Source organism: Amblyomma mixtum, chromosome 5 (assembly GCF_055824585.1).
Source record: "Amblyomma mixtum isolate Tamu chromosome 5, ASM5582458v1, whole genome shotgun sequence".
NCBI classification, from domain to species: Eukaryota; Metazoa; Arthropoda; class Arachnida; order Ixodida; family Ixodidae; genus Amblyomma; species Amblyomma mixtum.
This window is the reverse complement of record NC_143016.1, coordinates 3,688,690-3,705,454: the sequence shown is the minus strand read 5'-3', so window position 1 is coordinate 3,705,454 and position 16,765 is coordinate 3,688,690. Positions and strand designations below refer to the sequence as shown.

The following is a 16,765-nucleotide window of genomic DNA, read 5'->3' as shown; positions in this document are numbered from 1 at the left end:
AGCATTTCTAGCAGCGCTGCGTCGTCGGAAGTGGCGCTAACGCAATGATGAAAACACAAGCGGAATCCATCGCAGGAAGGGAGTGTGCCTTTGCAGATGCACCAGGCAAATGTAGTTGACTCGGGATAGAGTTGAGCGACCCGGCGCTAAGCGGTGCATGGTTGCAGCTCAGCTTAGATTCCCAGGCTGGGGATTTTTATGGCCGCGCTTCAACTTCGTGACAGACAAAAGTTAGCGAACAGATCTGGAGGAGCACATCGCCAATAAGCTTTGCTGCGCGTATTAATGGCAATTAGTGGCAAACAAGCGGCGTTATCGGTCGAGAGCGCAGCGCGGTGGCTCCCGCAGCTCATAACGCCGCATAGACTTTGGAAAAAAGGCTCATCGTACCCAAAGAATCTGTTCTGCACCCCCAACATTGCTCCTGCACCCTCAATGTAACTCCTCCGGCATCAGCTGCCACAGGTTAGCGGCGACTGCACAAACGGAATCTTGCTCTCTGAAATGCTTGCTGGACACACGACAGTGTAAATTACGCTTTTTTGACCATCATCAGCTTAAATAACCATGATCCTCAAAGATTCCAATCTTTCGGAGCGAAACTGGAGCTTGCACCGAGCTCTGCCGCGCACGTCTGGCATTGATACACTAATAAACGACCGTGACAGAAGCAAAAATAAAGTGCTGCTTTTACCGCGACGACGTATGATCACAATGTACAATGAGGTAACTGCAAACATGGAAAAATCAACAGAATAATCCGACCTGTGTCGCTTAAAACGCAGAAATTCATTCCAGCATCCACTCTTCTCGCAGCAAGGGGAGTCACGTGATACCCCTTGCGGCGCAAGCCCGACGCTAGCGCCGTTCACTCCAGTGGTGGAGCTCGAGTCCAGAGCCGCAGTAGGGTTTAACCTGGAAGCTTTTTCCCTAACGTGAACACATCTTTGATGTAAATATTGTCTTCTTCCTCCGTCTCGGCTTAACTTCACCGCGTTGCCGGGAAAGTGTTCGAGTGAGGTTGCAGAGAACGACAGCTAAGCCTATTTGATGCTTAAAAGCTTGAGCTGTTGCCAGCTCGATCTTACGTAAGGGAATTCTCGGGAATGGCACGGCCGTAGCGTACGGACAGTGCGTTCCATGCCTTGGTCCTGCTCTCGTTGCTGACGTCGTCGGCCAATTTACGCTACTTGTCGTTTCTCGAAACTAGAAGGAAAAAGAATGAGAATTCGCACAACGTGCTCTCGGACAGGAAGAAATCCGCAACAGCGGTGGCTGGGACGCCGGCAGCAATTATAGCGGCCGACCTTGTCATTGTCTCCGCTCTGCGCAGGAAGCTTACGCGAATTAACGTCGAGACGTCTCAAGTCGCGCAAACTGTGAGCGCAGTCTGTATTGTCTGGGAGTCCGTGCGGCGACGTTTTAGGAGTTCCCTTGGCCTCGTGCTCTGGGCGCTTTCTCATCCAAACTTGGCCGTTCTGATGACCCTTGCTTGGAGGCGGTAAGTACAGCTTCAACCATGTGTGTGCAGTAATTTGCGGAATCGCACACTCTGGACATACGCGTACTGATTCATCAACAGCACGGTAGTGAACACTCCTTCAGTGACCACGTGCATCTTTCAGTTAGCCGCCGGCTCGACTCATGCGCTGTGGCTTTGTGGAAAGCGACTGAAAGTAAATGTACGGCGGTCGTGAAAGTTGCGTTAGTTTTGGTGCCCGCAGCGTACTCTTTAGCGCTAATTATACTTTACTCGTGGTTGATAAGGATGACGCTAATTACACGTGCTCGCTTAATGCTCGCTCCTCGTCGCAAGTTCGGCTTATGGCTTCGAACAGGTGAAGTCAAGTCGCGGTTAGGTTTTTTTGTGATTTGCTTTCACTTGACAAAGCCTACTTTCTTATCAGAGCAAACGAAAATGTTTGCTCTGCTATTTTGATGTCATAACCACAGATGAGGCAGTTATGGTCGAGAATGGGACATAAACTGAACTGAAGACATGCTTTCCCTTGTAACCGCATGGCTGCGCTTTGGTGGATACTGACGAGCAATCACTCCCCTACTGCAAATCTACTCCCCCGCCCAGGGGGATCCCCTGGTTATTGGACTAAAAATCGACTGCATGCACATTCTAGGTTTTGCGATGTTTTGCATTTAAAAATTTGCCCTCCACTCGAATTAAACTCGTTACGTCTACGCCGACAATTACTTCCTGATCACCGGTGACATGACAGCGCATTACGGGTCTTGTAACCACTGCAGTCTTTCCTCAGAAGGGTGCATCATATCGGAAATGCACAAGGAAATGCGCACGCGCGATATTTACGAGGCGTTATGCATTCGCAAGACTGGAGGAGATTGTGTCAGCAGCCTTTCGATCACACTGAATAAGAAGAAACTTGCCAACCTCGATGACCACTTTCATCCGTGTTGATCTTATCCGTACTTCATGACCTTTGTTCGCCGTTATTGTGTGACATGATGTGCGAGCCTTTCTTTTTTTGTGTTCGCTGACAGATGTCGGTGTTAATTTCTCTCGCATAACTATATGCCGCGTTAGAAATGCCATTCATGCCTTTTATCAGATTGATTGTAGGCAGACGCGCTCTTTGTTTTGTTAGTGTGACCTCTAAATTCCCTCCTCGTACGACAATAAACCTCAGTTGTTAGTTCAGCGCCTGTGTAGCCTTGTCTCGTCCATGTCATTGGCGCTGTTTCCCTCACTTAACAACTGGGACCGCCCCCTTTAAGAATGATCCATAGATCTACCCTTGTAGCACTGCAACACGACATGTTTCGCATCCACATATCTAGTCGGGTGCATAATTTAAGTTACCGTAGCTTTTCAGACTGCTTTTAGAAGTTTAGGAGTACCCAGGGGCTGCAGTATAAGTTTCACACTGTTGTGCATTATTGCAATCCTGTGCTTCATGTTTGACGTGTAGAACTGCAGCTGTACGCACCCATTTTCTCTTCATGGTGAAATACTCAATACATAGTAGAACAGTTTACGTTTGATCCACAATACAAGCAATGAAAATCAATTTATTGTATACGTAATGAACGCATCGAATTATTTTTCTTCATAACCACGGGCTCCGTTCTAATTCAATGCACACGTTCATTCTCATTTCACTAAGCACTTTTTACCTCAAATAACACTATCACTGGACATGGGCACAATAAACACGTGTGAGAAAAGACCTCCAAATTCAATAAGAGCTTCATTACTCAGTCAAAGCACAAAGCAATACACGAAGGATGGCAAACGAAATATAAAAACTGTTTGGACAGTTGAAACATTTTCATTGTCATAAAGTGAGAATATGCTCCTTCTTTTTCGCGCTTGTTCGCCATGACATCAGCCAGAACAGGAAATGCAAAAGCTGCTACAAGAAACGGATCTAAAAATAGCGCGTGACCCAAAATACAGACCTGTCCTCGATTGAACGAATACACTTGAGCCCGGCACGTCCTAGAGGCAACTAGCTCGTTAGACGCTTCAAACGTTGCACGCTTCAAACGGGCATGCAACAAAGTTTCTATGTAGTAAGAACAGAGCAAGCGCAGCTTCTTCCTTTAAAATATCGCTCTCGCCCATCTCATGTCCCCCTTTAACACAAACGCAATCGTTGAAAATAAAAAATGGCAGTTATAATAAACACCAGTTGCAATCGCTGGAGCGTAACACACATAACACGCAAGAACACACATAAGTTGCAACAAGGGAACATTGAGATATGAGGGAACGGCATCAACGTCAGCTTGTGAGCACTACCAAAAACAGAAACTCCAGCATCTAAAGAAAGTACTCCTACGGCGCACATCTCATTGTACGCCGCGGCCCGCTGCTGCCGCCCGGTTTATAAATAGCAACTATGACGCCGTTGCTAAGCTGCGGCCGGACAAGATGGCCTCCCATTCGAGAAAAAAGCACGTGATTTCCTCCACACTTTTCTCCCAGGGTGTTGTATGGGCAGGGCAGTATGGGCAGGGCAGTGTTCTCAAGGAGGCACTGGGGCAGGACCTCTCCATGGAGGTAGCAGACGATGAGCCTTTCGACCGCAGCGCCGCCGCCTGGCCGGCGATCGTTCGGGCCCGCTCCACACCCTGGCGCGCTGATGCTATTTACAAACTGACCCTGGGTGCCTGGATGTCTGCTCGCTGGCGTTGACGCTTGGTTCTAGACAGCATCCGAGCTTCGCCGTCGCAACACCTGTCAGTTGACCTTGGGTGCGGAACGAAGCATGCCAGAACGTGTATGTGAAGTGTGCCGCTGTGGTCGTGTATGAAATTCAAGCGTAGTGTAGGAGCGTCTGCACAGACTAGACGGGCCGCAGCGTCGATCGCGCGATCGATGAAACTGGGAGAAAGAGCGAAACTGCCGCCCACTCCAATGCATGCAGAGGTTGCGGGCCACGATTAAGGAGCGTAAAGATTGTTGGCGGAAGCACGAACGCAGTAGCATGTGAGGTGTTGGAGGAGTACCGCATTAGATTTTTTTAACATACCAGATACGTATTAACGGAGATGTATAGCGGTTTACCGGACGCCTCTTGCGCACTCGCAGTCGCCTCACCCATGTCACTGCGCATGCGCAGGAGGCGGCCGGCAAACCGGTATACGTCTCCGCTAATACCTCTATTATCTATTACCAAGTCCATTATCAAGAAAAGAGGCGATGCATGAGCCACTGGCTCATCAGTTTCATTGTATGGCGTAGAGAAGAAATTTCTGCAGGGTTTCGCTTGACGTGTGCACTCCCTCTTTTCAGCGCGTTCATTATCTGCCTGTGTTAGCTGTTACCTGAAGGCAAGAAAATGAGTTCAAAGTTTGCGCACGTCCCGTCAAAATGATCCCATTTGCCTCCCTTTGAGGTCTGCGCGAATTGTTCTTAATTGAAGCCACGGGCCAACTAGCCGAGCAAGAAACTCTGCTGAGATCCCACAGTTGTACCTGACGTAATCAGCTTATTCACTTTTGTTGACGAGGTGCACCGATTAGAACACCAAGTTTGCAAGCTGCCTAACATTTGTGGCAGTCCAAGCAATGCGGGCGCTTTCAGGCTTTTCGTGCGACACGGGCCTCAACTCGCGGTTGCGATGCCATCAAATGTGCGCGTACATGTTCCCATCTCTCATCTCATCACATCTTCACCCATCACGACCCTATTTCTTCTCTTCCCCTTCCCCAGTGCAGAGTAGCAGGCCGGGTATTCATATTTCCGGCCGACCTCTTTGCCCTTCCAATAATTAAACTTTTATCTCTATTTTGTGGCTTCCAGCTGTTTTTGATAAAATAAACAAAAGTCAAAAATGAAGATATCGCCACACTTTAGACGCCTCCGCTCCTTCTCTCTCATTTTTTTTTTTGATCACCGAAAGATCTGTATTTTTATCTAGACTGGTGGAGCCCAGCCTAGAGCGAAAACGCTCCCGCGTCTCTCACGCTTTTGAACCGGAACATTATAGGTGAGCGCGAGGTAAAACGTCCTCTAGAATTTCGCTGTTCGGGACCACATTTCGGCAATGTTGGGAAAGATCCGTTGTGCTGAGCTCTGTCCCAGTGTTGAACACCTTCTTCGCAGCTGAAAAGCGTGCACCGCCATGGACCCCTCCGGCGTCGCCGACGCGGACGCCTGGCCGCCTTCGGTCTGGGCAGTGCTTGCAGTGATCGCGGTTGTCTTCTGCCTCAAGGCGTACGTGTTGTGCACCAAAGGCATCTACCGGGGCACCCGCACGATGCACGGCAAGACGGTCATCGTGACGGGCAGCAACTCGGGTGAGACGCCTGTGTCGCTCGCGTTCCCCGCATCAGAATGGCCCAGTGGGGGACATTCAGAGAAAGTGTACTATACTGTAAACACGAAAACGCCTCTATGGGAGTAAAAAGGGAATAAGCTGTCATATAGCTCAGGGATCGAGTGCGCTAGTGGACCGCTTACTCCTTTTTTTACTCCTTTTTACTCCTTTTTTTACTCCTTTCAGTTTAGAGTGTACCATCCGCGAGACTTTGAACATATCGCGGTGACTTTCCTGTACTGAAGCACCAATTTTTGCTCCTCATTTTTGTGACGTGAGATGTTGCACTATACGCCGATAAAAGTATGCTGGTAGCGATCGACGCTGTATGTTGCACACTTGTTGTGCCATCACAACAGCGTCAGGATAATTCAGCACTTGCTGCGTGGCTAGTTGCACTGCAGTACTTTGATAACCACCGCAGATTAAAACGGACGAGAAAAGAGGACGAAAAAGGACAGAGGTGCTGAAGTAAAACGAGCTCTTGGGAGAGTTGGTTTGGTACTTCATGCAGCACAAAAACCACGTTTAATTTAGGAAGACACACACAGATGGACTACGCACTCACATCTGGTTTATTGTAAGAAGGCAAGCTGAATATAAAAACATTAAATCAAAGTCAGTTTAAACCAAACCTAAGGGGCCGCCGCGGTGGCTCAGTGGCTATGGTACTCGGCTGCTGACCCAAAAGACGCGGGTTCGATCCCGGCCGCGGCGGCTGGAATTTCTTTGGAGGAGAAATTCTAGAGGCCCGTGTACTGTGCGATGTCAGTGCACGTTAAAGAACCCCAGGTGGTCGAAATTTCCGGAGCCCTTCACTACGGCGTCTCTCATAGCCTTAGTCGCTTTGGGACGTTAAACCCCATAAACCAAACCAAACCAAACCAAACCTAAGGCTGCTTAAATGTCGAAAAGAAAGGCGGATAAAAGGTAAAATTATTATTTGAACTAAAAAACTATACAAAAAAAAAATCAAGCTATGGACAGGAAACTTGAAAGTTAAGAGCCTCTGTCTGTTTCGTCTTCTTGTCCTTTGTGCCTTCTGCATTCTTCAAAGGATGTTCCAGAAGAGTGCAATGAGAGAAAAAGAAAAGGATGAGAGGATGAGAGAGTCAACTGCTCTGAGGGCTTCCAAGGCGCAGTCGTCTTTTCATTCGAAACCTTGCTTGCCAACTGTTACTTGCCAAAGGATTCTCCAGTCTTTTCAAATCTTGACTAATTGGCTTTCTTTTCTTTCACTTCCTCTCATTCTTTTAATTGGTGTCGAAATTCCTCGAAGTATTTTTCTTTGTACCTTTCGCGAGGGAATGCAATGTCGCAGATTTTTGTGGGCTGCCAGTGTTGCCGACGTCACACACAAGATGGAAACACTGAGCCACAGAGAAAACAAGTTCTTTTTCATCGGTTTGGAGCTGTACCTGTTGCGTTGTGATGTCTTTCACCCTTTTATCGCTTCCAGCATGAAACAACCCAAAGACTCCAATATCACTGGACAATGGTGCCTTCAGGGAAAAATCCGAGTGAAAAATGGGTTTGCATTGTGAAACAGTGACACACATCATCTACGCATTTTGGACATAGGGGAAATTCTGCGTCGAGAAAGTCGCCGCGCATTCTTATAAGTGATAGTGTCATTAGTGTAACCAACCTTAAAAGGTACAGTGTCGAGCGTTCTTGCAGTAGGTAGGGTCAACCGTGCCCATCAGTCAAGACTGACCACGCAGCGCACGGTGTCACTCGCGCGGTGCACAGGCATCGGCAAGGAGACCGCAAAGGAGCTGGCCAGGCGGGGCGCCCGCGTGATTCTGGCTTGCCGCAGCGCTGAACGGGCCCAGAAAGCCGCGGAAGAAATCTTCGCTGACAGCGGCCGAACGGTGGTGGTCAAGCATCTGGACCTGTGCTCTTTCAAGTCTGTGCGGGCGTTCGCTGACGACATCCTCAAATCGGAAACTCGACTTGACGTGCTCATCAATAACGCCGGCAACATTCCGGGTGAGTTGCACCTTCCGCGAGAAAGGCATTTAATTTCCTGGTGCCCCAATACCTTGCGAGGAAGTGGGGCCAGGCTATGGACCAGGATCCTCACAACTTGACGCCGCCACGTTCGCCACGTGGCTGGCGTACTTCTGAGGTAGGGCGCGCTCTTTTTGAGCGTCGCTCAGATCCAGTCTGATTCAGAGCGTAATTAGCGTTTTGACATTGCACACTCCCTCTGCTACACTCTGTCAAGTGATCACACAGGAGGCTGAGATCATGTCCTTGAGTTCGACTGTTTTCAAATGCAGACAGACTGCTTTTCACGGAGGACGGCTACGAAGTGGGCCTGCAGAGCAACTACTTAGGACACTTCCTGCTAACGATCCTCCTCACAGGTACAGTGCCGGTCCTATATAACGGGCCTTCGCCTTCCGCGTGTTGGATGTTGCGGCGATTCAAGCTTGTTTCGACAGGCGCAGCCTAGGCTGTTGCGAGTGGTCTGTTCTCTTGATGCAGTATGCCAGCACGCGATTATGGGCACCATCGGAGTGAAAAGATTGGGCCTGAATAGGCCAATTTATATTCTTAACGGGGGTTTGTTGGCTTAGCAGTAGTCCTTAATGTATCATGTTCTTCCGCATGACGGGATCTCGACAGATCGAACTAGTGTGGCAGGAGCAAAACTGCAAAACAAGTTTAATATTGGAGCACGAGTTCAGCCGTCTTCAGATCAGCGGCTAATTAATTCAGTCTGCATTACAACGTGAAATCAAACACACCACGCAGGCCCATGACCCAATTTAACGGTTGGCGATATATTTACGACCCTTTGCTGAGTACTCACGAATATAGCCGCTGCCCAGAAGTAAACGACAGGGTCATGTTCCGTAGCGGTGCTGCACCAGGAAGACTTGTCTCGCAGATCTCCTGAAGAAGAGCGCGCCGAGTCGCGTGGTCAACCTCTCCTCCGTGCTGCACCTCTTCGGAACCACGTGGCGCCTCGAAGAGCAGGCCAAGGGCACCTACACGTGGCGCACGGCTCTGCTCACGTACTGCAACACCAAGATGGCCATGCTGCTCTTCACCAAGGCGCTGGCGCGGAGGCTTAAGCCACTGGGTGAGCTGCACTCCGGAGTTTTAGCGCGTAGTAAGATGGCCCCTGCCTTGCCCGAGCACAGGGAGAAAACTGAAACTGCTGGTAAGTTCGCAGTCTCAGCACTTCTGCCGCGTGCTTGTGGTAAAGATAAGGCTATTTCACCTGGTGCGATTGGATCGAAAGAATTCGCGCAGTCGTTGATGTCGTGCTATTTTATGTGAGGCTTTCTCATGCGACGCATACCCAGCGAGTTCGATAGGAGCGACACGCAGGGTTGCTGAACTCTGTGCTCGTTTTCGCAGTGCACCCGTTTTCCAATCCGCTACTTCCTTTGTCAACTGCAACATCACCGCAAGTGACCTGACGTCACGAGGTTCCGTCACAACGTTCGCAGCGACCCTTCGATTAAATCCCAACCGGGCCGGAACCTCAGACCGACGGAAATCGCAGCGTCTGGAGGCGAAAACCGCAGCATGTGAAACGGCCCTCGCCGTTTACCCAGGGGTGTGACATTGGTTGTTGGCACACTGAAGAACGCGTTTTAATGAAAAGAAAAGACGGCGCTGGCTCATGTTGAGTGAATGAACCAATGAGGCATCTTGATCTTTTCATTGGCCGTACTTGTCCGAATGCCCATTGGGAAATAAAGGAAAAGAGGTCGGGAAGCTTTGTGACGCTTGCTAAGTCGGCAAATCAGTCATGTGCCTTCATCAAATAATAATGGGGATAAAGTATATGACAGACGCCATAAGAAGCATAGCTTAAAGGACGCAAATTTTTAGGCTACGGTGTCTGTGTTTCCACAGTCGCAAAGGTGACGTTGCTGCCGTTGGAAGCGCGGATTTGGTAGACGAGTAATGTTTAAGGTAAGGAAAGGAGTGGGTGATCGGGAAAGTTATCTTTATACTTGGCTGCCTATAAAAACCTCCCTAGCACAGTGGGGCTGTGATAGCCTCCTGCACTTCTGAACTCTTCTCTGGTGATCAAGCACCAATGCTCGACACCAAACAGTTGTGCGTCCGTAAGAAAGGCCACAACAACGATTCTACGGCGACATGTTCATGAGGCAGCTGTGCTATAGAGCTGCGTATCATTTTCGCTCCGTGTCGTCTCTGCCTGAATAACGAATCAGCGTGGCTCCTCTGTGCGGATAACTTTATAATACGGTACAAGTCGTGTTGGTCTCTCGATGTATGTCGTAACGCAGAACTCTAGCGTTCTGCTTTCCGGCATGCAGAGTAAGAGAGAAGTCCACAAATGGGAGGCGTACATTACTCAAGGTCCAGCGCTGCACTCGTAAATAGCGAGCTCCATGGGCGCGAAAAGAAGAGCGGCGATGCGGTGCTGGAGGTCCGCCGTCTTTAAGCGAAGGCGGCAGGCGACGCTCACCACCGGATATGGGTTTTCGTTTAGCGTCTACATAATCCGTATTGTAAACACGCCCGTAAAAAGTCACCTCTATCTGCTAGTAAGCGAGCAAACTTCGTTTGTGAAAAACTGCACAGCGAGGGATTCTGCGCCTGCGCCAACCGAAGGCGTTTCGGCATGGGGATCGGGCGCTCGACATGCATCTCAACCTGCAGTGCGCCCACCCATAGACCGCGCCCGCTTGTAGCCCGCTGAAAATATGGTTATCTCTCTGTTACAGACGAAGCAGACTGTTCTCTCTGTCTTTTTTTTTCCCAGTCTTCACGGGGGAGGTGTGCTTTCTTTCAGTGCCGGTGCTTGTGCAATACGGCTTAGTAAACACTTCCGTAAACTGCCACCTCGGTCTGCTTCTAAATGAGCAAACTATGCAAGTGAGAAACTGCGCAGCGAGTGATTTTGAGCCCACAGCAGGAGGGAGCTCAGACACCTCGCACTGCTGACCGCTTACCCGTAGACCGCTACAGATATGTTTAGCCCTGCTTTACCGACAAGCGGATCGTTCTTAGCATTTAAATGTTGCGGATCTGCCTTACAGGACAATTAAAATTTTCTCTACGGTGGCGGTCCAGTGGCGATGACCAATCCGACGCACTTTTTGAGGCGATGACAGATCTCTCGGTGGAGGAGCTATGTAACAAACCGGAAATGGCCAGCGGGGGTCTGACTGCTAATGGCGGGGGGACCTGCGGGAGACGAACGAAATTTTCTGTGGATGCAGAACCGAGCGACGAGGCCAGCGTCACGGCAAAGCACTTCGCGCGACGGCGCCGCTCGTGCCGTCGCCTTCGCGTGAGTTTTCGCGTGAGTACTTTGAGCTTAGCTTTGTCTCTTAGGCGACCGGAAGTTGAAGGAACCTTAAGACCTAAAAGTGTCCTGTACCTGCACACAGTTTCCCACAACTTGGAGAAAGTTGTGCAAAAAAATGGCGGAGCTCTAAACGTGACTAGTCTGAAGCGGCCAGATCTAGTTATTTTCTTCTACCTCCAGCAAGATTATATTTTGTCTAAAATGATTCGCAAATAATTTCCCACTCTGATCAACAACACATTCAAGAAACAGTCCTTGCGCGTTCCTTAGTTAACATGACTGCCGGCTTCTTTCAAATGTGGAACGTGCGGATAATTGAAACGACGAATGCAATGTTGCGTATCTTTACAATTTACTTTTAATCTTTCCTGCATTTAGAATATACTATAGGGTACGAATGTTTGAGACCAATCGAATACCCTGGAGTGTATTCACCAGCGTATTAGCTTTCTTGTTAGCGGGCAAGGCTCGGTGACAGCCGATGAGCAACATCGGGCCTACTGCTGTCGGTCATGTGGTGACGCCAAACAGCGTTTTGTAGGGAATCGTCCGTGAGTGCGCACCTTATTTTTTAACTTCACTCAGAGACCTAGACAAAAAGAATTAAAGAATACATTTATGTTTTTCTCATGCGGCGACCTCTCGGACTTGTCGATTTTATTCACTCCACGATGTGTATTGTCTTTCATTCACGCGAGGTGTTCAGGAGTGACTGTGAACGCTGTACACCCCGGGGCTGTCAACACGGGAATCGCTGGCCATGAACGGCTCATCGCGTACCTCTTCCGCCTCTTGGTCAACTTTTTCGGAAAGGTGAGTTCCCTCAGCATTCATCGCCAGCTTGCGAGTGCGAGCCCTATGGCACGATTTTCTGTGCGCACGGCAATGCGAAACGGCTTGTAAAAATGTTTTCTGAAGAAGGAGGTCATGTTTGAATAACGGGGATAAATATATTACCTGGCCAGCCTTAGAGTTGGGCTCCCCGAGGCACTTCCGGAGTAGCCGCGTCAGAGAGGGTGGCAGGGCCGTTGGCCTTCGGCGGTGATATGTACTCGCTCCCTCTTGACGCATAGCCGTGAAGAATTCAATAACGAGCCACACTGTGCTTTCGGTTCCTGAACTGCAGCGCCCAGTTGAACTGACTATAGTGTGAGGTCACTACACAGGTGCAGAAAACGGCTAATTCGACAAGCGCGGCGAGTGAAAATGTGCGCACCCCTGACTGACGAAGTCGTGGGAGATGCCTGGAGTAAGACGTTTGTGCTCCTTTAGCAAGCGTAACTTGCCGCCACTGGCTGACGACGTTACGGTGGGTGCCTTGTTTTCAGAAAGCGAAACCGGAACTCTCCGCTGCAAAAAGGAAAGGGACTCGGTAAGAGGAGTATTTGGAGCACATTCGGGCAGTGTAGATTGTTAAGCCAGTCGATGAGACATTATTAAAGCAGGCAGCTGCTGATGCGCAGCGACGAACGAGAGAAAGACAAGTGCTGAATTTCAGCTGAATGTATATTCGAGTGGCGGGAGGGTTCTTGAATTGACGTTCAGCTGCGAGTTAATGGTCGTGCCATGCGTTTCTTCCCATTTCTCCTGTCTGTTTGCGCTGAGCTGTTTTTTCCCTTTTTTTTAAACTACTGAAATGTGCTCTTCAAGATAAGACATAAGATGATTTCATATTCGGGAATTTGACAATGTTTGTCATTAGTACTACTGACATTAGTATTGTTTCCAGGAAGAAAAAAACTAGTGGAAGCAGGAATGCTGGAGTCAGCAACATTTTGTATATCTCTCCTTCATTTTTAATGGGCTCCCTACTCTGCAATACTCATGCAGCCGACGCAGTATATTGTAAACACTAGAGAAATAATTATGCCGCAGCTGTATTGTAAACAATTTACATTGTAAAAGTGTATACAGTATCGTAAACAACTTTGCGAGCAGTGATATAAACAGATAGTGTTGTATTATATGGAAATGCATTAGGCAAGCGCAGCCTTAGTTATTCAGGCTAATTTGTAGATGATGACGATGCTTCTGAACGGCGTGCGACTTTTCCCTTGGACACATTTCCCTCTCTTAGAGTGCCAAATGGTGTCTTTATTTGGATATGGACTTCTCTAAATTTTGTTCGACGCCTACTAGCTGCATTAAGCATTTTAAGCATTTCGTTTTGGTTCCGTTTAGGCTAAACGGGAGGTGGCCAACGCATACGGCATTTTGCGCCTTACAATTCTGTACAACTCATGGTTGACGCGTGTTGTTTTATAGCCTTTGTACTGCTACATTTTGTCTCACGTCGTGGCTCGCGGTAGACCCAAGCGTCCGTGAACCTGTGCTCGCTAACGCCCATGCTGCGTCATTGCATTCAGATGGTAGTCATTCCCCTCAACTATTTTTGAGCTCAATAGGAAACGACGAGATCTGGACATTCGGGATGCATTCGTCGTCATCATGGAACCATGCAACAGGTTAACAATTTACATTCTCAGCGCAACGAAGCCGCAAAAAAGTAGCGCAGTGACGACCCTGACTGGATAAGTGTGCGAAATTGGCGAGAGAAAGTTGTCGCTGTATTTTCTTTTGTGTGCCATGCCTGAGCTGCTTCGTTTTGGTGTGCCCTCTTCGCAGACGCCGTGGGAGGGAGCCCAGACGACCATATACGCCGCCGTGGACGACCGCTTCGAGACAGACACGGGCCTGTACTTGGAGGACTGTGCGAACGGCATCTTCAGTCGCAGGGTGTTGGACAGGGAGCGGGTGGAAAGCACCTTCCGGAAAACCGTCGAGCTGTGCCACCTGGAGCTGGCCAAAGTGGAGAAGCTCTTCGAATGACCGCCACGCCCTCATTCAGACTGCTTGCTCCAGTGGGTTCACCACAGAGACTGACGTCTACGGACCAACCGATTTTTTGCGCCACCTTACACTCTCAAGAAAGAAGCATGCGAGTGGAAGCGCCTCCCCACGTGTGATTTCGTTTCCGGAGCGTTTATTCTTATTTATTATATATACTACATTCGCAGTCAGAAATTATTGTCAGGCGGCCTGTTACTGAGCAACCACAGCGTGTATACCAAACAATGTATGCAAGAGCATAAGTACATACATTATTACAAACAGCAGCATCTCAGAAAATAGGTGCCAACGAAACATACTTTCAATAGTACTTTCGAGTACAGGCGTATTGTTCACAATTCATTAGAGAGACAATTCTAGTCCTAAATTGTTTCAGGAAACAATTACTGTTTAAATGTGACAATACGGGCGCTGGTACCGTGTAATTTCTTCGCCTTATGTGTCGTATACAGACGATAGATAATGCGGCTATTTAATGAACAAGGCTCTAAATGTTCCCGCTTAGCAGTATGTGTGTTGGTGATGATTGATGACCAGCTGAGGCTAGACTGATGAGTACCATTTGAGCACAGATTCGAGGGTGGGCTATAACAACCGGTGGTTACATGGGAAAGGTACTCACGCAGGAGAGAAATACCGCCTCCTGCAACGGACAGCTGGGACTATGTAACCGAAACGTCGCGACTTTGAGCGATGGCGAAGTGACGACACTTTCGTTGGGGGAGCGGGAGCGTTTTCATCAGCCGATTCTGGGTCTGTACAAATCATCCACGCCATGGGGAGTTGTCATCGTTGTTAGTGGCAGTTTTCCGTGCGAGTCTGGAAACATTGCTTTAGGGGACGCCGGTGGCGGCATCAGAATCGCAGTTCAACAAATGTGGCAAAGAGGTGGTCTATTGAATTACCTTGATTTGAGTTCGAAAATACATGGGAGGGACGGGCAGGGGCCTATATAAATGTCCGGTCGCGCGAACACAGAAATGATGCGAAGAACGGTGTCAAAGGGCATCCGGTAGCCCGCTGAACAAAATGGAGCGCGTGTCATCCAAATTTAGAGCACTGTTACATCACATGCGGCAACGCAGATCAGCTGACAAGAGAAATGACGGAGGCTTACAGCATATTAAAGACACGCGCGTCAATGCACCGTCGGTGCTTTTATCTGACGAAAGCATAATGATGCCTTCTGCTAAGAGGTGAAACCCTCATGACGATCAGTTTCATTACCGAGGGTCTTTCATCTTTTGAGTCATTTTCAGATGTTTTATTGTTTTGTTGCTCTGGCCTCTGCGCAATAAAATTTCTGTTGTAACATATAAATACCAGCGCAAAACAGCAGCCAGTGTGTACGTCTCTTCCTGCGTCATTGTCTCGTTCGCGCTATTTTACGAACTTTTAACAAAGTTCTGTCATGGTGGCCTCGAAGTATTGTTGTTAAGTGGCTTATTCTATAAGCAAGAAGGAAGAAAGAATGCAGAATTCGGCACCGGACTAGCTCACTTTCTTTTCCGTCTCGTTCCGACGTCAGTGCGAGTGAAAGAGAGTTTTTTCTTCTGCACAGTGCTTGTTACCTGAGAAGAATAACAAAAGTAATAAAAAAGAATTCACACAGCCGATGGCTCGTTAGGCAAAGGCCGGTTTTTTAAATCAGGTCAAAAGTGTGAGTCAGTTAATGTAGGGATGTTAAACTTTTCTCTTTTTGCTTCATGATACTGGCGAGTTTCTGCGAGAACTTGACTGAAACCTGCTTAACGCGGCCTGTATTTAATGCTGGGAAATGCCGCTAGTCTTCTGAGAATATTGAATGACTTTTACATGCTTCGACATTCAGTGCCTGACCTGCATAAATATCGTTGGAAAGTTAGCTTGCGTTTTTGCAGTTAGGACAGGCGACCAGGAGTCGCTGTCATCCGCTCGATCCGAAATTCGTGCAGTCTGCGCCCGCCACAGTAACGTGGAGCGCTAGTCTTAGCATACGTCTTGAGGGCATAATTATGGCTAGCGTTCAACTAAAGGTGGCCTCATTACTCAGCTATTCTTGGCTAAGCCTTTTGGAATCCATTCTCTGTACAGGTCCACATTATAATTAAAGCTGCTCCTCACGTCCTGTGTGAAGCGGAAAGAACGGTACTTGTCATATTTATTAACCAAATAAGCATGGAAGAGAAAACTGTTCATACGAGAAATTGGCCTTTCCTGTTGACGCGGACAGGCCAGAACTTGCCGTGTAGTTTGGCTTGAAAATCGATGGCGACACTAGCGTTCCTTGAGCTTGAAAAATCGATATGCGAGGTCTTTGACCGCCAAGGAAAGCGAACAAAAAATGGTTAGACGTAGCTCGAACTATGAGAGTGAACCTCCTTACCACGGGCACCCGTCTGTTACACCTTTTCTTGAAGCATATTTCAGTAATGACGTCGTCGTAGACGTCTTTCTTGATATTTTCAAAATGAAACATGCAAATACTGTTTTTTGCTTCTTTGACGTCAAAGCCCCAGCAGTCACTGCCTTTTGACCGAGGGCAAGACGAAATATGTGCCCGTAAGAATTTTGTTCGGTGCCATTCACTCTTCGGTGCCATTTAAAATTAATTGTGCATTTAAGCAATCAGTAATTAACCATTTCATCAATTTGATTAAATTAGATTGATTTCGGAAGTCATCGACTAACTCGACTAATTAATTATGCCGTCAGATTAATTAATGCCATATTCAATTGATCATTTAAGTGCCCTAATTATTCATTCATGCTAATTACATAATTATTTAATATGCTTTCTATTAATTATTTCTATAATGGATGATTG

The 16,765-nt window shown here is 48.2% G+C and overlaps 1 protein-coding gene across 4 annotated transcripts; it reads left to right on the top strand.

Moving 5' to 3' along the window:
- Positions 1-1,363: 1,363 nt before the first annotated feature.
- On the top strand, positions 1,364-15,297 carry LOC149341156 (retinol dehydrogenase 12-like). 4 transcript variants are annotated; one of them, XM_089543050.1, is made up of 7 exons: positions 1,364-1,501; positions 5,588-5,781; positions 7,554-7,793; positions 8,087-8,173; positions 8,701-8,895; positions 11,816-11,922; positions 13,735-15,297. In XM_089543050.1, the coding sequence occupies exons 2-7, from the start codon at positions 5,607-5,609 to the stop codon at positions 13,936-13,938; spliced, it is 1,008 nt and encodes a 335-aa protein (XP_089399176.1). In that variant the 5' UTR covers positions 1,364-1,501; positions 5,588-5,606; the 3' UTR covers positions 13,939-15,297. The 4 variants fall into 4 exon arrangements, with proteins under 4 accessions (XP_089399176.1, XP_089399179.1, XP_089399178.1 ...); XM_089543053.1 differs by lacking the exon at positions 1,364-1,501 and adding an exon at positions 4,031-4,218; XM_089543052.1 differs by lacking the exon at positions 1,364-1,501 and adding an exon at positions 4,032-4,233.
- The last annotated feature ends 1,468 nt before the right edge of the window (positions 15,298-16,765 follow it).

Bases quoted from the DNA above. Each gene is read 5' to 3' on its own strand.
- LOC149341156 (XM_089543050.1), top strand. From the start codon at position 5,607: ATGGACCCCTCCGGCGTCGCCGACGCGGACGCCTGGCCGCCTTCGGTC. The intron at 8,174-8,700 runs GTACAGTGCCGG...CTTGTCTCGCAG, and splicing joins GCTAACGATCCTCCTCACAG to ATCTCCTGAAGAAGAGCGCG. The intron at 8,896-11,815 runs GTGAGCTGCACT...CGAGGTGTTCAG, and splicing joins GCGGAGGCTTAAGCCACTGG to GAGTGACTGTGAACGCTGTA.